The 23,010-nt window shown below is 47.1% G+C and overlaps 1 protein-coding gene across 1 annotated transcript in view; it reads left to right on the top strand.

Annotated features, from left to right (window-relative positions):
* The window catches only part of TDRD9 (tudor domain containing 9), a 176,838-nt gene that overhangs the window by 17,284 nt on the left and 136,544 nt on the right, over positions 1-23,010 (top strand). The window contains exon 2 of the mRNA XM_065403724.1: positions 7,051-7,157. Coding sequence (XP_065259796.1) covers positions 7,051-7,157 — 107 coding nt within the window. The remainder of the gene's footprint in view (positions 1-7,050; positions 7,158-23,010) is intronic.

The raw sequence follows: 23,010 nt of genomic DNA, 5'->3' as shown, positions 1-23,010 counted from the left end.
ATGTAGCCTCACACTCTACAAGGCAGGAGGGAGGGAGACAATAGACTCAGGCAGTGGCTGCAAACACTTCCCTGCAGAAACTGAAGGTGATGATGAACCCACGCTATCCCGGCCTGCTGGAGCACCACTCCCTCCTCCGGATGGTGCATGCAATCTCTTACCTAGCAACCTGAATTTGGCCTCCAGGACGTCTCTTCTATCCTTCCCTGTGTCATTGGTACCTACATGTATCATGATCACCCAGCTTCTCCTCAGTACTACACATAAGTCTGTCTAGATGTCATGAGAGAGCCGCAACTTTTGCACCTGGAAGGCAAGTCACCATGTGGTTTTCCTAGTCATCACAGCCTCCGCTATCTGTGTTTCTAATGATTGAATCCTCCATTACTATTACCTGTCTCTTTCTAGTAACTGGTGTTCCCTCCCCAGGAGAGGTATCCTCAGTGTGAGAGGATACCATGACATCATCTGGAAGGAGGGACCCAACTATGGGATCATTTCCCTCTGCTCCAGTTCGATGTTCTCCTTCCCTGAGACTTACCTCCTCCTCAACAGCACAGAGGTTGTCAGACTGGGGGTGGGACCATTCTACTGTGTTCCAGAAAGTCTCATCTATGTATCTCTCTGTCTCCCGTAGCTCCTGCAGTTAAGCCACTCTGGTCTCCAAAGCCCGTGTGCAGTCTGTGAGGGACAGGAGCTCCTTGCACTGAATGCACACATACATCACCCGCCGAAAAGGCAGGTAATTGTACATGCTGCATTCAGTGCAATAAACTGGATAGCCCCCACTCTGTTGCTGGACTTCTGCCTGCATTCTCTTTTTACTCCTGTAGCTCTTTTCTTTATTGTTTTGTTTTTATCAGGGGATGTTTATTGCCTTACACTTCATTAACATTCTTTAAATGTATCTAGCGTCCCCCCTCCCCCCACATTCTCAACTCCCTCGCAAAACCCCCCTGTTAGCTGCTCCTTTGGTCACTTAGGAATCTGCTTTTTAAACCCCTGTTCTCCCTGAGGAGCCCAGCCCCCTAGCTAAGGGTCGATAAGTGGTAAAGAGCTTGGGGATCAAAGCCTTGTTAAGAAGTTCTGTCAGCCTTGCCTAGCAGGCCGCTAGGCTCAGCATGCAGTCCCCCAAACAGACTACACTATATATACTTCAGTCAAGCAGCAAGCACACCACAAACACACATAGTAAAGATAAGTCACCCCAAACATAAATGTATATTTCTAGGAACAAAGAATGTAGGTCATATTTACAGGATGGAGTGTGCTATCCTGGAAAGCAGTGACTCTGAGAAGTGCTTAGGGGTTATGGTGGGTAATCAGCTTAACATGTGATCCCAGAGCAATGCTGTAGCCAAAAGGGCTAATACGATTCTTGGATGTATAAGCAGGGGACTATCAAGTAGGAGTAGGGAGGTTGTATTACCTCTGTATTTAGCTACTGGAATACTGTGTCCAGGTCTGGTGTCCATAATTTAAGAAGGCTGTTGATAAATTGGGGAGGGTTCAGAGAAGTAGAATTGGAAAACATCTTGTAGTGAGAGACTTGATCTCAATTTGTTTAACTTATCGGAGAGAAGGTTATAGCCTGATCATAGTCTTTAAGTACCTACATGGAGAAAAGTTATTTAATAGTGAGCTCTTCAGTCTAGCAGACAAAGGTATAACAAGATCCAATGGCTGGAAGCTGACACTAAACAAATTCAGGCTGGAAATAAGGCTCAAATTTTTATTAGTGAAGGTAAATTAACTGTTTGGAGTAATTTACCAAGAGCTGTGGTGGATTCTCCATCAATGGCAATTTTTAAATGAAGATTCGTTTTTCAAAAAATTGTGTTCTAGTTGAAACAGGAATTAATTCAAGGAAGACCTGGACTGCACTTCAGATGATTCTTGAGCTCTGGTATGAGCTTTGTAGAACTGCTAGTGTGTTGTTTTTTCCTTTTAATTTTTAGCCTTGTGGTCTCTTGTGGCTAGACCACAATTGCAAGGCTGGCTAAGCAGGTTTCCTCCTTCTCCTGAATAGTGTAGACTGACAGGTCACTTCCTTCTATGATTTTGCTCTCCTTGTGATGGGTGAAGTCAGGATGTGCTTGAAATGGTACCTCTTCAATCCATCTCAGTCTGCAGTGTTGATAATGGACGCTTAAGTATTATAATTCAAGGCCTCTAGACACTAACCTTCATGTGGCTGTTTTGGAATTTAGCACAGTCTGCCTGGCCTACAAAGCATTTCTTTCCAGGGCTTGATCTAGGCTGAGTTACACTAACTTAGAAGCCTGCTACTTCGTTCCCTAGGATCATTTTTTGTTTTATGAAAGTTTCTAGCCTTTATGGTTGTGAAGAAGACCTTTTGTAAAGATGAACAGTGTGTAGCCACTATATAGAGGTCTGCAGAGAGTCCAAAACAATAGCTTGAGAGGGGGAAACTGTCTTATGCATCTCTATGATGGATTAATTTGTTTGGTGAGTTACAATAATGTAAACATTTCAATGATTTCACCTATTAAAGCATGTAAGAAAGGAGCGGGACAATTATGGTATGAAGGGTTACACAACCTGCTGAGACAGTTCATTTTAGTATCCTGAGTGAGTGGTTCATGTTGCTCTTCCAAATTGTCCTGTGGAAGCAAAAGACCAGAGGAGAGAAGATGGAGCTCAGAGATCACAAAGGGGAAGCCAATCCCACAGAGCTCAGCAGGGTATCCCAAGTGTCCTCTGATCACGAAGGTCATCCTTCCCCCAAACCCCTCTTTAGGTAGCAGGGGTGTTGTCTGCTATTGTGGTGAGTGTGTGGCTTTCTCCCTGGCGTTAGTGGCTGCTACTCTTTCTTTTGCTGTAGAGTTGGCAGGATACAGAAAGTCTCAAAGAACTATTGTTATAGTAAAAAGCTGTTATTTAGTTTCAGTGTCTGAAAAATAGTTTTGTCTGAAACCAAAAGTTTTCTTTTCCATTCTTCATATTCAAAATATGAATATGATGGTGGGGTTTGTTTTTTGGTGTTTAGTCTTCAACTGAAACTTGTAGTTGTGCCAGTGGACCTTTTTTGACTAGTAACTTCCTAAGAGGAGGAAAGTTGAGTAACTAGCATGAGAAACAACTGTGCAGTCATTTTATATTTTTAAATATAAAACTTTTATTTTGAGAAAATAGTATGTCTTTTAAATTTTGAAAAATCCATTGTTACAGAGCCTTAGGGAGTTAAGAGCATAAAACTCATTGACTCTTAAACATCCTTGCCTTAGTTCAGCTTTTATATTGTGTAACTCAATGTTTGATGGCTACACTGCCCTAATTCAGAACAGTAATAATATTTCTACTAGTGACTTCCTGTTGTTGTGCTACCACTTTCAGTTTTTTTTATTTAGAATGTAAATATAAAGCCCTGAAGCTGAATTTCTAAAATCATTCTGCATGCCTTATAGGATTGAGTATTGGGGCTTTTGACTGGCAGAACATTTTCTTTTAAGTTAGCATATCTTTGTAGTTAAGACTACAAACTCAAAGTATTGAATATCAACTGCCAGTAAAAGGAAAGTCACTTTTATTGTGACCTTCAGCAAACCCTAGTTGAAGGTTATTCACTGTTATAGCAAATGTTCAGTTATGTAAAGAGTCACATTATTTTAGCTTCAGAAAAGAGGCCATGAAACAGTCTGTGTGTATTAATCTAAAATTTTAAAGAAGTAGAATTGCTCCCTCCACTACAATTCCTTTGCAGCTTTAGGTTTCTATCCTTTTTCCTGAGGTTTGCGTGAAGGGGAGAAATGAGGAAGCTATGCTACTGGGAGAGAAGCGGGAGAGCATTCTTGTACTGGATAGCAGCAACTTAGTTCAGACCATTTCTTTTATGATCTAAAAAGTGAGTCACATTAGTTTTTAAGTATAACTCTTAGTCCCATACTAACAGCGGTGTTATGGTGAATGAAATATGGAAATTAAAGTGGGAAAAATAAATGTATCTGAAATATGACAGTTAAATGTTTTTGTTAACCTCACCCAAGAACACTTTGTTTGTGACCGTTCATTGACTATTTTGATTAAGCTTATGCATGCTACACAATTTAGGGTGCATTCACATCCTTCTTAAAGTGAAATTTAATGGCAGATCCGAGACTGGAACGGTTGCAGATTGTTTGTTTGTTTTTCCTTCTCCCCAAACAGAGTTGTATTAAGTGGAAAATTTCACAGTCTCTTGCTTCTTCGCCAGTAAGCATTCTCCTCCTTAAAAGGACAGATCCTTAACAATTTTCGCTTGCCATTACACGCTTAACTTTCTCTTCATAGCTCAAGCATTTGTTGGGGGAATCAGTTATTTTTCAGGGAACATCATTATGTATACATCTTTGTATTTAACAATTTTTAAAACACTAGCGCCTAAAACGCTCTATGTTAAGTGTATATAAATATTTTAGCATGTTACATTAAACAAGACATTTTTCTTTATTTGGGCCTGGCATGTTAATGCAATATTGGCTGAGCTTTGTAATTTTTTCCATTGTGAAAACTGTTCAAAAAAGTCTATTTTGTCTGATATTTCAAAGAGTGTTCCAATTTAAAATTTACTGAGTGTTTTCCTTTTGTTATGTTTGCCTGGTTGACCTATCTGAGGTCATTTTATAGCTTCAAGGAAAGGAAGACCTTTCTCTTGGTGAATTTATTTAAAGCAAGGCGCCCTCAGTGCACTGAGAGCATTTACAGCTGAATGTGCCAACAATTTCTGGTGTTAAACTGTGTTTCCCTTCCAGTAATTCTCCTGAAATGACAGTTGTATTTTGTTCATTTGACATAATTTTTTTTTAATATTGTTTGGATTTGTAACACTACCACAAAGGTGTCTGTTCCAAACAGGTACCAATAAGTTATTTAAAAACAGTTGATGTGAAAAAAAAATAAAATCAGTACCAGCCCAGCAAAAATGACAGTCGTTAAATCATATAGCAAAAGGTAAATGAGGAAAAGTATCCCACCTTCTGTAAATATTTCCCCTTAAACAACATCCAGGTGTTTTCGTGGAGCACATCTTGCCAGCCAAACTTCCCTTTGGTTACGTCTTCCATAGAGTGACCAGATGAGAGAAAATATCGGGACATCGGGGGGGAGAGGGGGAGTGCTGCTGGCAGAGCAAAAAAATGGCCGAGTGCTGCTGGCAGAGCGAAATATCGGGACAAATTGCGTCCTGACGAAAGATCGGTCGGGACGTGGGACAAACACCTAAAAATCGGGACGGTCCCGATTTTATTGGGACGTCTGGTCACCCTACGTCTTCCTGCCGTTAGACCTCAGCAGCAGGCCCCGTCTCACTCAGGCTCATGGGGCCCAGACTAAGGGGCTGTTTAATTGTGGTGTAGATGTTTAGGCTCTGTGTACAGCCAGAGCTCTGGAACTTTTCCAGGGTCCTAGAGCCCGGGTTTCAGCCTGAATCTGAACATCTACAATGCAGTTAAACAGCCCAAACCAGCTGGCACGGACCAGCTGCAGGTGTCTAATTGCAGTGTAGACATACCCTTTGAAGCCAAGGAAGCTCCAGCTCAGGCTTCTCCAGTGTTTCTAAAAATAGGCAGGACACAGGCTATTTAGGGCTTCATAGGTATATACCAACATGTTATGTTCCAACCACAGACAGCCATGACTGATCATAGAGCATTTGTATTATAGGTGGGGGGATTAGTACTCCCTATAATTAAGGTTGCTTAACACTTCCTATGTAAGGCACTGTTTTCAGTTGCGTATAACTAAGGCTATGATTAAGTCATGGAGGTCAATGGAAGTCATGGAATCCATGACTTCCATTGACCTCCATGACATTTTTTGCCCTGGGGCTGGAGCTGCCAGCCAGCACCCCTGCAGCTCCTCACCCCTGCCCTGGTGGGGGAACCCCCTGCAGCTGCCCTGTGTGAGAGGGGAGGGGTCCCACTGTCCTGCTTGATTGTTTGGTTCAAGGAAATGTATAGACTAGATGTTCCTACAACAAGGTGTTTCTGTAAGAATGTCATTGGAATATGGTTTGAACTAACAATGGACTGAGATTAGCAATGGACTAAACAGAAGTAGCAGCGGGTGCAGAGCGCTAGTGGTAGTATCTAATTGCCATAACATAGTTTTGATTTATGAGTTTTTGGTGGTGTTCTGAGGTAGAGGAGAGACTGAAATGGTAGACTGGGAAGGGAGCAGAATGACGGAAACTGGTGACGAACTAATTATTTTGTAGTCCAAGCAAGCAAACAGCAATTATTAGAAAGGAATTATCACTAAAACTTCTTTTGCTGTGTAGATTTTGATGCATCACTCCAACAATAAGCCAAATTGTTTACTTTTAATTATTCAAACTTTTAAATTCTTTATTGTACATCTGCTGCTCTTGTTTCCGCAGCTTGTTCATATTGTTTGCTATGTGTTATGTAGAACAGAATACTTTACGAATTGGCAGGATGTAGAGGTATATTCCTGATTCTTAGACATAACTAATATAACTTTGAGGATTTCAAGTGAGGCCATGGATCTAATGCTAGTTAATAGTGTTGTTCTTCCCCCCTCCCTGCAAAAACAAAACTAAACCCCCCCACCCTTTTTTATCTCAAGGATAACAAATTTCCTTAAAGCAGCAAATATTATCATATTTTCTCATGTTGCTATTCTACCTCCAGAGAATCATGCAAGATGGATATTAAAAAAAATTAGTGTTCTGTTCAATCCTTTCTTGGCAGAATTATCCGGGCTTTTTGTCCAAAAGAAATCTTAATTTCTATTTTGATGGAAAAATTAGGTACTAAATGGGCTTTTTTTTTTCATTATTAGTCACTCAGGGGTTTGGGTGGAATTCAGAACATAAAGATGCTCAGAAAATGTGGTGCCATAACCAGGGTAGCGTCTAAGTGCCAGGGACAGCATTGGTGCCTGGGTGGTGCATTCTGTAGGGTAGATCTTGTCATGGCGTGATGTGGAGGCCCTTAAGTTATTGAGTAATCCTATTATCCCCAGGGATTTGTTTACCTTTTTCCTTGAGGCTAGAAAGCATACATTAACTTGTTTTCATTTCTTCTTCAGGGTACATAATAAAGAGAATGCTGGAGCTGAATATATTGAGAAGTACAGACAACTGGAGGCGCTAGAATTGGACAAATTTGACAGCGTTCACTTTATCTGTGGACCAGGTGAACAATGAATGCTCTTTCCCCACTCCTGATCCTAATATTAAAACAAACAAAAAGATTAAACTGTGGGGTCTGTTTGTGGAATATTATGTCTGCATTTGTTGTATTTTGTTTAAGAATGGCCTGGTATTAACAAGCGAACAGTTGACTTGCATCTGCACACAACCCACTTATACATGTATGTGCACAGATGCAGTGCGCTTTAATAAGGTTATATATACTTAATTTAGGATTGCAATATATGCATATATTTGTGTGAGAAGGTTTATCCTTGTTTACTTAGAGATGGTTTGTGGTAATAATTTGGGCCTAGTAAGCCTTTCCCAATTGTAAGTCCAACTGTGGGAAAGTAGACTAAATATAAAATAGTCCAATCACCTGTAACAATAAATGTTGATGGAAAAAGCTACAAATGGAAGATGGACTGAATTAGTCCAGACAAAAAGGCCTACTGATATAACTCAGACATTGTGTTGAGAGGTCATGCCTGGTAAACAAAAGGAGTCTGGAATTGGAAACTAGTGGCCCAAAATTGGTGGGTTCTAAATTAAGCCTAATTGGTGGATAAAATGAGAGAATGGGCTATTATCCCCATCACTCTCTTTTGGGGTCCTTAAAAAAAAAATAGTAGTCTTTTTTTTTAGGGAGAGACTCAAGTAGGCTGGCTGGGAGACAGGTGGACTGGAAAGAGTGAGCTTTCACCATCATGGCTGCCATTTCCACTGTGGCCTGGGACCTTGGGATTCACCATCAGACCATTGGGCCTTCACTATCCTGAGCCTGAGGGATGTACAGGCCAGAGAGAGGGACCCAGATGACATTGCCACCTCCCCTCGCTTTGGCTAAATCCTGAACACTGCCTGGAATGTGAGACTTAGTCCACCCCCTGCTTTGCTTCCTTCACCCACCATATTTCTTCTTTTGTATCTTTTTGTCATCTCTTTAATTTAAAGAGTTGGCTTAGTCAGACAAGACTGTATCCTTTGCAACACTGGTGAAAGCCTCATGACCAAAGAAGCAGCTAAAGCAATCCCCTAAATAGCCCTGATACTGGTAAAAGTTTGTGAGGTTTCAGAGTGGCTGATGAGACTGTTTGCTGGGCTGTGTTTCTCTAGCAGTGAGGTTGCAAATAGGAGTCAGCACCAGAGACATTAGCTGCATTTTCTATCTTTGGTGTTCTTTGCTCGTCTCTTTTGTGTGTGTTTGTTTTCTAGGAAACATGCTCTGGAGCTCAACTGAATTTCTTCTCCCACTCTGCTCCCCAAAAGGACAGTTATTACCCTCTTTAATACTATCGGAAAAACTGTCCAACAATGATTTTTTTTTTCCTTTTAAAAACTCTGTAGCTAAAGTGAAAATGAATAAGGAATATTGTTAAAATGAAAGTCTTAATACTTAATACTTACATTTCAAACACTAGCTGTTTTTCCTTTCTCTGTATCTTTAATAAAAGTTTTAAAAAAATTTAATGGTTTGCTTGCCATAGGACTAACCATGGGACTAAGCATGTTGAGGTCTCTGTGCTCAAAACCTTAACCAGGACTCTTTAGAGTTGTACAGTGACTGGGTCTCATTAACACCTTTGACTCGCTGGGCCCATTTAATCAATCAAAATGAACACACTGGGTCTAATATAGAAATTAACTCTTTATTCTGTATTGTTCCAGTTACCAATCTAATTGATTGTCGTTTCTCTCGGCCTCTTTTCCTGCACTGCTGTCATCCACTTCAATTTATTTCTGTGTATGTGTGTGTCCCTCTTCAAAATGCCCTTAGTAGAGGGAAATTTGACTGCACCACTCTCCCAGCAGCTCTGGTAGAAGGAGTGTGAAACTGACTAGGATGTCAAGACAGCTCAGCTTCAAACAGTTACCATGCTACTTAACCTCAAAATAAGTTAATGTAGGACAGCCCTTTTTTTGATAAAGATACAGTGCATGCCCTAGTCTTTTCATCTCTTTCAGTGACGAGGTGAGAGGGCATCAAGTTGGCCCAGTTTGTGAAGTTTCATAAAAGAAATTAGCTAAATAGTCATTTAATTGCAGAATGCCTAGTTATGCCATTATATATTAATAACGATTATGGAAAAATATTTGTCATTTGTACATCTTTTCCCTTGCTAACACAAGATTTCTACCTAAAGTATATTTTCTAGTGCTTTCACCAATTTTATTTTTAAATGAGATTGGTGCTTGCAATACTTTTCATGAAAGAAATAGGAAGTTTATATATTCCAGCTGAAAAATCTTTACTGATATTCTGCCTGCTAAATTTATCTTTTCCTAATATCCTTCCATTTCTCCTATTTCTGTTTTCTTGGTTTGCCCTAAAACTTCTCCTTCATGTTTATACCCTCAATATACTATAAATACTTACATCCCTCCTTTAGTCACTTCCTTTCAGTCATTTACTGAAACAGCATTTATTAATTATCCCAGTGAATATAAATAAAAATACGGAATAGCATATGGATGCTCTCCTGTTATTTCTCTCGTCTGCTTCCTCCCATCCCTTTTCTTTTCCTACTGTTCCACTTTGTCATGGTGTAGGAGCTCAGTTCATGCAGATTCCTGTGTTGCAGTCAATCTCTTCTGATCAGTGCTCTGCCCCCAGCTGTATAGTATCAATTGAGGGGAAACTAAACAGACTGGATAGTGATGGGACTAGAAGATGCCCTGTGGCATTGTGGGACAAAGCAGCAAAAACCTAGCAAGACTTTCCATATCACAAAACATTCAAGACATTTCAAATATATGGCTGCTACCACTTCTTCCAAATAAGCAGATTCAAGGTTCCTATGGCTGGATAGTGTTAAAAGAGAAAACAGCATCTGAGTTTGAGAAATGTGAGATTAATACCTAAATCATAAATGTATTTTTTTTTTAAACGCAAAACAAAGCACCTATTTTAAAATAAATTTTACAGATAGTAAAATGTTAACGAATGCAGATTTTAGGAGCGCTAAGACACAGTTATAACTAACAGTTGTTTTTGTGTGTTTTGTTTGTGGTACTTGTTTTACTTGATTTAGGGACATGGGAATTGTCCTAGTGAATCAGACTGGTGGTCCATCTAGTTCAGTATAGTGATTCAGAAGAAGGTCCACGAAACCTTGCCATAGGCATTTAAGGAATAACCTCCTCAGAGGGGAAGCTTCTTCCTAACCACGGTTGGTTACTGGCTGGCGTGCACCTAAAGCATGAGGGTTTATATCCCTTCCAAATCTTGTTTTTGTTGTTGTTGTTTGTTGTTTGTTGTAATGTGGAATGTTCTTGTTATGCATATAAATGGCCAGTCTTTTTTTTACTCCTGCTAAGCAGTTGGGCTCAATGATAACTTGTTGCAGTGTCTCACTACCTAAACGCATTGCATTTATAAAAAGAGATCACTTTCTTTTTGGTTTAAATTTGCTGCTTTTCAGTGTAATTGAATGTCCCTGTACATTTGTATTCCAAGAGAGGCTAACTAGGAATGTCCAAACTACCTTTTCTGTATGGAGAGCGGAGGCTATTGAGTCCTCCAAAAGGTCCACTTACAATCTTGGCCCATGCCAGACACTATACAACAGAATACAGGTCATATGGCAAGTTCAAGGAGGTTGTGAAGTACAACAGGAGGAAAATACCTTTTTGCCAGTGATAGCGAGAGCTAATGCAGGGTCAAATAGCCACCCTCTGTTGCCTCAGAGCTATATACAGCTCCACAGTATTATCAGTAAAAGACTCCACTCTGAAGCCCCAGCCCTCCAAAGGGGATACTGCTGTGAAGTCACCTACAGAGGAGCACCCATAGGGACGCTATTTGAAAAAGAAGAGGAAGTTACTCACCTTGTGCAGTGGTGATAGTTCTTTAAGATGTGTGTCTTTATGGGTGCTCCATGACCCGCCCTCCTCCCCTCTACTTCGGAGTTCTCAATCAGACGGCAGCATTGCCATTACTCGGTACCAGGACTACAGTACTGGGCATGTCCCGGTCCCCAGAATCATCAGCGGCATTGGATATTCACCTCCAGCTTATCCACCCACCCTATTCCAGCGAGGAGTCAGACAGTGACCAAGACGACAACCTCTCTCTGGCCTCACACCATGCCCCATTATTACAACAATGGGGATTTTCCCAACTACACCCATGCTCCAGTCTCCAACCTTCCTGGTATGGCCATCTGTGGGTGCTGCCACCCATGATCTTTCCTTTGCACCAGTCGCCGTACTTGGACCCATGGGCAGCCTATAGACACTATACTTCTCAGGCATGTAGTGTCTCCTACAGAGAGAGAGTGAGTCTACTAGGCATCTCTTACAGCTACTGTGTCCAGAGCCCCAGAACTTCAGGAGGAAACTTTTGAGGAGCAGGAGGCCAGACTAGAAGAGGAGACTACACCACTGGCAAATGTCTCTTCCTCCTCACTGGATGAGGTGGTGATGCCCCCTCTGCCATCACTGGCCGATGATTTTAAGCTTTTTCAGGAGTTCACTAAGAGGGTTGCTGACACACTGCAAATTGCCCTCAAAGAGTTGAAAGACATCCACCACAAATTGCTGGACATTTTTCACACCTCCTCCTCTTCAAGAATTGCCAACCCAGTCAATGAGGTGCTTTTAGATTCTGCCAAGGTTATCTGGCAGACACCAGCCTCTATTGTGCCAACATGTAAAAGGGCATACAAGAAGTACTACATGCCCCCCAGAGAGGCAGACTTTCTTTTTATGCACCTTCAGCCTAACTCTATTGTCATGGATGCTGTTAATTCGCGAGGAAAGCAGCACTATGCTAAAACAACCCCGTATGACAGAGACTGGAAAAGGCTGGACTTATTTGGGAGGAAAGTGTATTCTTCGGCAACTCTGCAGTTCAGGTTTTCAAACTACCAAGCCTTAATGGCAAAGTATGATTTATAGAGAACTCAGCACCTTTACTGACCACTTGCCAGAAGCACAAGAAGAACAATATCAAGCCATCCCCTTTGAGGGCAGCTGATAGCAAGAACAGTGCTACTGACTGCACTGGATGCCTTGGATACAGTGACCCTCTCAGTTTCGACGGTGGTGGTAATGAGGCAAGCGTCATGGTTACACCTTTCCGGGCTGCCGAAGGAAGTACATCAACGGTTGAGGACCTCCCATTCGAGGACTCCAGACTCTTTGCTGACAAGACTGATGCATCACTTCACACTTAAAAGGATTCCAGAGCCATGCTGCACTCTAGGAATCTACATACCAGGACAGAGAAGAAAATTTTAGTTCACAATCATCTCACAGGTCCCAACCGCCCCAGTCCCCCCCACCTGTGATACTATGAGCCACAATGAAAGAGACCTATGATGCAAATGTTTTGGGACCGGCTCTGTTCAATATCTTCATTAATGACTTAGATATTGGCATAGAAAGTACGCTTATTAAGTTTGCGGATGATACCAAACTGGGAGGGATTGCAACTGCTTTGGAGGACAGGGTCATAATTCAAAATGATCTGGACAAATTGGAGAAATGGTCTGAGTTAAACAGGATGAAGTTTAACAAAGACAAATGCAAAGTGCTCCACTTAGGAAGGAACAATCAGTTCTTCTTCGAGTGCTTGTTCACGTCCATTCCACATTAGGTGTACGCGCGCCGCGTGCACGAACGTCGGAAACTTTTTCCCTCAGCGGCTCCCGTCGGGCCTGCAGGGTCTCCCTTCCCGCCAGAGCGGCGCCCCGCCCTAGCGTATATATATCCCTGCTGGCCCGACCCTCCCTCAGTTCCTTCTTACCGCCCGTGGCGACATTGGAACAACTCTATCTCTCGCTTGAGAGTGTCCCTTAGCATAGCCATTAGCAATAGTTATCAGTTCATTGTTTAGTTAAGTGTTAGTGTTAAGTAGTTATTTAGTTGTCACAAAGACCAAAAAACTCTTGGTGATAGGGGTTTGGTCAACCCCGGCACCGGCCCTGGGCGGCGGGGCATGCCGCACGCCCAAGGCTTCAAGGCTTGTGCCGCGTGCCGCAGGCCCATGCCAGTGAGCGACCCGCACGAGTCGTGTCTCCGTTGCCTGGGGGAAGCACACCAGAAGGAGCGCTGTAAAATTTGTAAGGCTTTCAAGCCCAGAACACAAAAGGAGAGAGACTTTCGTCTGAAACAGCTCCTCATGGAGATGGCGTTACAGCCCTCCGCTTCCACGGTACCGTCGGCTTCGGTGCGGAGTGCCCCGGCATCGGTCCGCGACCTGACACAGGCGGTGCAGACTAAGCCTACGGTGCCGCCTCGGCGAGATCACGCCCGGCACCGGTCTGCTTTGCCGGCCAAGCCCAAGAGCCAGCCCAAGGCCCGGGGTCGCTCCCCGCACAAGAAGATGGCACCAGCGAAGACCGCTAGTGCGACCAAGGCCGTGCCGGCCCCGGCACAGGTCCCGGTACCAGTGGCTCCGGCGCCGAAAGGCCCGTCGAGCCCCGGGACAAGCGCGTCGAGTGAGGAGGAAGGGCTGGAGGAACTGTTGGAACAGCCCTCCACCCCGGACACATTTGAGGCGGCGAAGGACCTCATTGAATTGTCCTCCGTCAGCACACTCCGCGCCAAAGACATTCCGCCGCGACTGCCTTCCAAGGGCAAGCCGGCGATGATGCGCCCATCGCGGTCGCCATCTCGGCACCGCTCCCGGCGCCGGTCCCGGTCGAGTTCCGCCTCGGTGGACTCCCGGCTTCCCGCCGCGCAACGGGCCTCCAAACAGACAGGCCCCGACGCGAGCGAGGCACCGTGCCAGCAGCCCGGCCCGAGCAGGCACCGGGACGCTTCGACGGCGAGGGCCCCCAGACCATCCTCCCGCAGCCGTTCCCGGTCCCGCGGTCAACGGTACCGTTCTAGATCCAGATCGGTACGGCGCTATTCACGGTCCCGGTCCCGACGGCACCGCTCCCCGGCACCGCTCCACGGCACCGCCGTGGCCCTCTAGGTCACCATCGCTTGCGTCGGAAGAGAGCTCGGGGCTTTCGAGATATGGCCGCAGAGGGCACGCCGCTACACGGCATGAGGCCTCTTGGCAACCGCATTGGAGCCATCCGGGACAGTGGCCGTTCTGGACCCTGTGGGCCTATCATCAGCAAGGCCCTCCGTCCAGAACCTCGAGATCGGGCCCTTCAGGGGACCGGTCCCGCTCGCCACGGTCTCCAGACCACCTGATGCAGAAAGGGCGGACTCGGCACCGAGCCCGGCGCCGTCCGTGACCCAGGGCAGGGGACGCACCCCGGAGGGCCACCCCGCTGAGGAGGAGTTACAGGAGGATGAGGACGCTCAAAAGGCCATGACCTCCTCCTCCTCACCGGATGAAGCCGTGGCGGGCACAACAGTGTCCGGCCCTCCCCCGATTGACCACCGGGCACACCAGGACTTGCTCCGCCGGGTGGCCCTCAATCTGGGGTTGCAGGCGGAGGAGACGGTCGAGCAGGAGGACCCCATGGTAGACATTCTCAGCCCGGAGGGTCCCTCCAGGATTGCTCTTCCATTAATAAAGACTGTACAGTCGAATTATAAGACTGTGTGGCAGACGCCAGCCTCCTCTGCGCCGACCGCGCGGGGCGTCGAGAGGAAGTACTTTGCCCCATCCAAAGGGTTTGACTTCCTCTTCTCCCATCCAGCCCCATGTTCGCTGGTCGTTTCGGCGGTCAACGAGAGGGAGCGGCATGGCCAGCAGGCCCCAGCCCCCAAGGCCAAGGAGGCGAAACGATTAGACTTGTTCGGCAGAAAGGTCTACTCGTCGGGAGGCCTCCAGTTGCGGATCGCGAACCAGCAGGCGATCCTCAACAGACATAATTTCAACTTCTGGGCGTCGGTGTCTAAATTTAAGGATGCCTTGCCTCAGGGATCGCAACCCGAGTTTGCGGCCATTGTGGACGAGGGAAAGGCGGTGGCCAAGACCTCGTTACAGGCCTCGCTCGACTCGGCTGATGCGGCCGCTAGGACTATCGCGTCCGGCGTGGTGATGAGACGCTCAGCGTGGTTGCAGGCGTCTGGTCTTCCTCCAGAGGTGCAAAACACCCTCCAAGACCTTCCGTTTGAAGGGACGGGGTTGTTTTCGGAGCAGACAGATGCCAGGCTCCATGGCCTCAAGGACTCGCGGGCTACCCTCAAGTCCTTGGGGATGCATACCCCTGTCACACAGAGGAAGCCCTTTAAACCGCAGCCTCCACAGAGGCAGTACCAGCCTCGCCCTCGACACGAACCTTACCGTAGGCGGGGCAGAGACAATAGGCGTAGGCGCAACAATACGCCTAACCAGGGCCAAAACCAGGGCAACAATAAGCCGGGCAACAAGCAAGGATTTTGAAGACGCGATCGAGGACAGCGTACCGATCTCTTCCCCGGATCCTCCCCTGTGTTTCAGGGACCGCCTATCCCGTTTTTTCCGTGCCTGGTCCCATATAACATCAGACCATTGGGTCCGGCGCACGGTAGAGTCAGGATATGCCCTCCAGTTCTCCTCGCCCCCTCCCTCCCACCCCCCCCCCCGTCCCTCTTCAGGGACCCCTCTCATGAGCAACTTCTTATGCAGGAGGTACGGACCCTCCTCGCTGTAGGGGCGGTGGAAGAGGTTCCTCGGGACCTCAGAGGAAAAGGGTTCTATTCCAGATACTTCCTCATTCCCAAAGCGAAAGGGGACCTCCGTCCTATCCTGGACCTTCGCAAGCTGAACAAGTACTTGCAAAAACCACGTTTCCGTATGGTCTCCCTTGGTACCATCATTCCTTCCCTGGATCCGGGGGATTGGTACGCTGCCCTCGATATGAAAGACGCTTACTTTCACATCGCTATCCGCCCGGCCCACCGGCGGTTCCTGCACTTCACTATCCAGCAGCGCCATTTTCAGTTTGCGGTCTTGCACTTCGGCCTGGCAACGGCCCCACGTGTCTTCACGAAATGCATGTCCATGGTGGTGGCCTTCCTTCGAGAACGACGGATGCGCGTCTACCCATACCTAGACGATTGGCTCCTGGCGGGCCGGTCAGAGGCAGAGGTTCACGCCCACGTGACATTGGCGCTACAAGTGTTCCGCGCTCTCGGCCTGTTGGTCAATGTGCCCAAGTCCTCACTAGTCCCCACACAGAGACTGGAGTTCATAGGGGCAGTCCTGGACTCGGTGGCGGCGCGGGCGAGTCTTCCCGTATCGCGTTTCCTGGCAATCCAGGAGGCCGTGACCTCCATTCAGAGATTCCCCACGACCACAGCCAGACGTTGCTTACAGCTCTTGGGGCACATGGCGGCATGCACCCACGTGGTTGGACACGCCCGCCTCAGGCTCCGGCCTCTGCAGCTGTGGTTGGCCCAAGTATATCGCCCCAACAGCGACCCATTGGACATGGTCGTCACGATCCCGGCTCGGGTATCGAGCGCCCTCTGTTGGTGGCTCGACCAACAGCAGGTCTGTGCGGGGGTCCCGTTCGCCGCCCCACAACCAGTTCTGACGTTAGTGACAGACGCGTCGGACCTGGGTTGGGGGGCGCACCTAGGGGACCTACGCACTCAGGGCTTGTGGTCCAGGGAGGAACAGTTGCTTCACATCAACCTGAAGGAGCTGAGGGCGGTTCGCCTCGCCTGCCAGACCTTTCACGCCACCATAAGAGGGCACGGCGTGTCAGTTCTGACGGACAACACTACCGCTATGTTTTACATAAACAAGCAGGGCGGGTCCCGGTCCTCTCCTCTCTGTCACGAGGCTCTCCTCCTCTGGGACTTCTGCATAGCCCATTCAGTGCACCTTCGGGCGGCGTATCTCCCAGGGGTCCAAAACGGATTGGCGGACCGTCTCAGCCGGTCCTATCTCACACACGAGTGGCGGCTGAGGCGGGACATCCTCCGTTCAATCTTTCTGAGGTGGGGGTTTCCCCAGGTGGATCTGTTTGCCACCATGGACAACAGCCAGTGCCCGCAGTTTTGCTCATTCCAGAACCGCAGTCCGGGCTCTCTGGCGGACGCCTTTGCAATCCCGTGGGGCGGGAGCCTGCGGTATGCCTTCCCCCCCGTTCCCACTCATCCACAGGGTCCTTCTAAAGACCCGCAGGGACAGGGCGACGGTCATTCTCATCGCCCCGGCATGGCCACGTCAACACTGGTTTACAACTCTCTTAGAGCTGTCCGTGGCCTCTCCGATAACCCTCCCCCTCCATCACGACCTCATAACGCAAGACCGAGGTCGCCTACTTCACCCGAACCTGCCATCGCTGCATCTCACGGCATGGCTGCTCTCTGGCTAAGTGAGGTGGAGCACAGGTGCTCTCAGGAGGTCCAGCAAATCCTCCTGGGTAGTAGGAAGCCCTCCACAAGGGCAACCTACCTTGCCAAGTGGAAGCGCTTCTCCCTCTGGTGTGCGCCTCAGCGCGTCCAGCCCTTGCAGGCCTCGATACCACTGATTCTGGACTACTTGCTGCACCTTAAGCGCCAAGGCCTTGCCCCCGCTTCTATTAGTGTGCATCTAGCCGCCATATCGGCGTTTCACCCGGGGGAATTGGGGCTGTCCGTGTTCTCCAACCCCACTGTGGTCCGATTCCTCAAGGGGCTGGAAAGGATGTTCCCCTACACTCGCCCGCCTATACCCCCGTGGGACCTCAATCTGGTCCTCACTAAGCTCATGGGGCCCCCCTTTGAACCCCTGGCCTCTTGCTCCCTCATGCACCTTTCATGGAAGGTCGCGTTCCTCGTGGCCGTCACCTCGGCTAGGAGGGTGTCGGAGCTGAGGGCCCTCACCTCGGAGCCCCCTTATACTGTTTTTCATAAGGATAAGGTGCAGCTTAGACCTCACCCTAAGTTCCTCCCTAAGGTGGTCACGAGTTTTCACATGGGGCAGGACATCTGTTTGCCGGTGTTCTTCCCCAAGCCCCATACGGACCCACGCCATCGTAGCCTGCATACCCTCGATGTTCGGCGGGCGTTGGCTTTCTATCTGGACCGTACCAGGCCTTTCCGCAAGTCGACTCAACTATTCGTGGCCATTGCGGAACGGATGAAGGGCCAGCCTATTTCGACGCAACGCCTGTCGGCGTGGATCGTGCTTTGCATACGCACGTGCTACGAGCTCGCCAACGTGCCTGCACCTCCGATCCGGGCTCACTCTACTAGGGCCCAAGCGTCCTCGACGGCCTTCTTGGCGCAGGTCCCGCTTCAGGAGATCTGCAAGGCAGCCACCTGGTCGTCGGTTCATACTTTCACAGCCCACTACGCGATCCACCATCAGGCCAGAGATGACGCGATGGTCGGCAGGGCGGTGCTTCAATCAGTTATTCCTTGACTCCTGCCCTCCTCCAATGGTAAGCTTGTGAGTCACCTAATGTGGAATGGACGTGAACAAGCACTCGAAGAAGAAAAGACGGTTACTTACCTTCTGTAACTGTTGTTCTTCGAGATGTGTTGTTCACGTCCATTACACTTCCCACCCTCCTTCCCCTCTGTCGGAGTCACCGGCAAGAAGGAACTGAGGGAGGGTCGGGCCAGCAGGGATATATATACGCTAGGGCGGGGCGCCGCTCTGGCGGGAAGGGAGACCCTGCGGGCCCGACGGGAGCCGCTGAGGGAAAAAGTTTCCGACGTTCGTGCACGCGGCGCACGTACACCTAATGTGGAATGGACGTGAACAACACATCTCGAAGAACAACAGTTACAGAAGGTAAGTAACCGTCTTTTTCACATATACAGAATGGGAAGAGACTGTCTAGGAAGGAGTACGGCAGAAAGGGATCTAGGGGTTATAGTGGACCACAAGCTAAATATGAGTCAACAGTGTGATGCTGTTGCAAAAAAAGCAAACATGATTCTGGGATGTATTAACAGGTGTGTTGTGAGCAAGACACGAGAAGTCATTCTTCCGCTCTACTCTGCTCTGGTTAGGCCTCAGCTGGAGTATTATGTCCAGTTCTGGGCACCGCATTTCAAGAAAGATGTGGAGAAATTGGAAAGGGTCCAGAGAAGAGCAACAAGAATGATTAAAGGTCTTGGGAACATGACCTATGAAGGAAGGCTGAAAGAATTGGGTTTGTTTAGTTTGGAAAAGAGAAGACTGAGAGGGGACATGATAGCAGTTTTCAGGTATCTAAAAGGGTGTCATAAGGAGGAGGGAGAAAACTTGTTCACCTTAGCCTCTAAGGATAGAACAAGAAGCAATGGGCTTAAACTGCAGCAAGGGAGGTCTAGGTTGGACATTAAGAAAAAGTTCCTAACTGTCAGGGTGGTTAAACACGGGAATAAATTGCCTAGGAAGGTTGTGGAATCTCCATCTCTGGAGATATTTAAGAGTAGGTTAGATAAATGTCTATCAGGGATGGTCTAGACAGTATTTGGTCCTGCCATGCGGGCAGGGGACTGGACTCGATGACCTCTCGAGGTCCCTTCCAGTCCTAGAATCTATGAATCTATGAAAAGCAGAAGCAGTCAGCCTCTCACTCTTCAACATATCAGCCCGCGATCTCAAAATACCAATTTTGATGCTTTGGTTGAGGCCCCTAGCAACCACTTGCTGCAATACAGACCTTCCACATCCCTTCAGATGTCACTTAGCTCTCTTTCTGTGGAATTGGGAAAACATCACTTCCAACAAATGGGTCTTGAATAGAATTTCTAAGGGTTACTTTGTCCACATTACCTCCCAAAAGAGGGACAGGGAGGGAGGGAGGGAGGGATGTTTCTCATAAGAGACTGTTACATCAGGAAATAGACCACCTGCTATGCCTAGAGGCCATAGAACCAGTCCCTGTTCACCTCGGAGGCAAAGGCTTTTATTCCAGATATTTTCTGATTCCCAAGAGAAAAGGAGGTTGGAGACCCATGTTAGATCTAAACACCTATGTGAAGGTGCAAAGATTCAAGATGATCACACTGGCAGCAATTATTTCATCTCCAAGGAGATTGGTTTTCAGTCCTCAACCTACAGGATGACATCTCCATCCTACTGTCTCTCAGAAAATTCCTCTGATTTACCTTTGGGTAGGACCATTACCTGTATCGAATACTTCCATTTGGCCTTCGTCCGCACCCAGAATATTCTCCAAGGTCCTCTCGTTGTAGTGGCACATCTATGAACATTAGGTATAGTTATTTACCCATATCTGGATGTTTCCTTTGAAGACACCCTATGAGCCACCCAAAGAACTAAGCACATATTTGTGCAACTGAGACTGCAACTCAATACCCAGAAATCATCTTTGACTCCAGTATAGCATTTGGAGTTTTTAGGGACCAACTCGACGTAGTGCAAGTGAGAGCGTTCCTTCCGCTGCGTAGATTCAACACCCTGACAAGTCTCATAGAGACAGTTCAAGCCAGCCCACAAACGCCAGCCAGAAATTGCCTTCGGCTTCTTGGGCACATGAGGTGTCTATAGACATGGCTCAGATCTGTTTACACTCCAAACAACGATAAGCTAAACAAGCCACTGTCAATACCCTCCAGGGTCATACGCTTCCTGGAACGATGGAAAGACCCATTCAATGTCTGTGCAGGGATCCCATTCACACAACCTCCATCAGCACTGATTCGAACAATAGACGCTTCTCTGATAGACTGGGAAGCCCACCTAAATAACTGCAGACTTCAGGGCAAATGGCCCCACATGGAAGCTGTACTCCATATCGACCTTTGGGAATTAAGAGCCATCAGAAATGCCTGTGAACACTTTCTCGCATTCATCAGGGATACTTACACAAAAATCATGACAAACAACATAGCGTGCATGTGTTACGTAAATCACGAAGGGGGCACCAGATCACCCTCCCTTTGCACAGAAGCATTAAAACTCTGAAATTGGTGCATCCACCACAATGTACTCAGATCAGCCACTTGCCTGGCAGGAGTATAAAATATATCCGCCGAAATTTCTCACGTGACCATGAATGAATGGGAAATGAACCCAACAGAGCTGCACAACCTATTCCATTGATGGGGGAACTCCAACAATAAACCTGTTTGCTACTTATCAGAACAAGAAATGTCTCTGCTACTGCTCCAGAGCTGGACTGGGGAAACAGTCCCTAGGAGATGCTTTTCTTCTTCAATGGGGCAGAGAGCTGCTGTATGCCTTTCCTCCATTCCCTCTAATATCGAAGGTCCTATTAAAGATAAGGCGGGGAAAAAGCAAAAGTTATATTTATTGCCCCCACCTGGCCGAGATAAGTGTGGTACCTATATCTGACACAGTTAGCAATGTATCCTCCTATTCCTCTTCAACCCCTTCCTCACCTACTCTCCCAAAACGACAGACAGATCCATCACCCCAACTTACAGATCCTCCGGCTCCAGGCTTGTCTTCTTCATGGTTCCAACACATAGAGAGCTGCTGCTCCAAGGAGATGAAGGAAGTGTTACTACACAGTAAGAAATTGACGACTTGTTGCACTTATCTACAAAAGTGGAAATGATTCCAAATTTGGTGCAATTCCATGCAACTTGCTCCCTCCCTTTGATCTTAGACTATATACAAAAACTCAAAAGGGCTAGTCTTTCTCTTATCTCACTCAAAGTACATCTTGTGGTCATAGCCTTCCACCAGCATGTGGGTGGATATTTGGTATTCACCCATCCAACAACACAAAGATTCCCCAAGGGCATGCAAAACCTCTTCCTGCATACCAGATGCCCCACTCCAACATGGGACCTCAGTATGGTTCTAAAAACCCTCACAAGACCACCCTTTGAATGTATGGCCACTTTCTCTCTTCTACACCTGTCAATGAAGACAGCATTTCTAGTGGCCAGCATCTCAGCACAGCGAAAAGGGGAAATAGTGACATTGATGGCGCACCCACCCTTCACGGTCTTCTTTAAAGACAAAGTCACTCTAAGGCTGCACCCAAAGTTGCACCCAAAGTTCCTCCCCAAGGTGCCACATGAACCAGCTCATTCACCTCCCCACCTTTTCCTAAAGCCACAACATGACAACAGGGAGGCAATACTACATATACTTGATGTTAGGAGAGCCGTAGCATTTTATTTACATAGGACAAAGGGCTTTAGGAAATCTCCTAAACTCTTCCTCTCTGTTGCTGACGGTTCCAAGGGCTCTGCAATATCAGCTCAAAGGCTCTCCAAATGGGTCTTGAACTGCATTAACTATTGTTGTTATGCCCGTAACCTGCTACCTCCATCAGGAATTCGCATGCACTCCACGAGATCTGTTTCCACCGTGGTCGCATTTGTTAAAGATGTTCCCGTCTCAGAAACCTGCAGGGCAGCAACTTGGGCCTCTGCTCATACTTTCACGGAACATTATGTGATTACTTGAGATTCAGCTTCTGATGCCATCTTCAGCTCCACAGTATTATCATCAATAAAAGACTCCACTCCGAAGCCCTAGCTCTCCATAGGGAATTCTGCTGTGAAGTCACCTCCAGTGGAGCACCCATAGGGACACTACTTGAAGAATAAGAGGAAGTTACTCACCTTATGCAGTGATGATAGTTCTTCAAGATGTCTGAAGGTACTCCGTGACCTCCCCAATAAAGGGCTCTGCAGTAGGGAAAGAACTGAGGGCAGTTTGCCTGTGCAGCGCTAGATAGCCTCGAGGCAGTGCATGAGCGTGGAGTGTATATGTGTGGGTTTGAACAGACACTGCTACCTAAAATCTCCGATCAGGGGTGCAAATACACCTACAGTGGAGAACCCATAGGGACACACATCTCGAAGAACCATCATTAATGAACAAGGTGAGTAACTTCTTCTGATAAACATTCTGTACAGAGAGAAACCTGAAGCAAATTACACAGTTATACAGTTCCTGAAGTATCTTGAATTCAGGACAAACACAAACCCATGGTGCCAGGAAAGTCGGTCATAGGATTGATCCTCAGCCCACGTCTATTAGGTGCAAGGTCCCATCTCTGCAAAACATCAAAAGAACATTAAGA

Source organism: Emys orbicularis, chromosome 4, assembly GCF_028017835.1.
Source record: "Emys orbicularis isolate rEmyOrb1 chromosome 4, rEmyOrb1.hap1, whole genome shotgun sequence".
NCBI classification, from domain to species: Eukaryota; Metazoa; Chordata; order Testudines; family Emydidae; genus Emys; species Emys orbicularis.
This window is presented reverse-complemented; position numbering and strand designations above follow the sequence as displayed.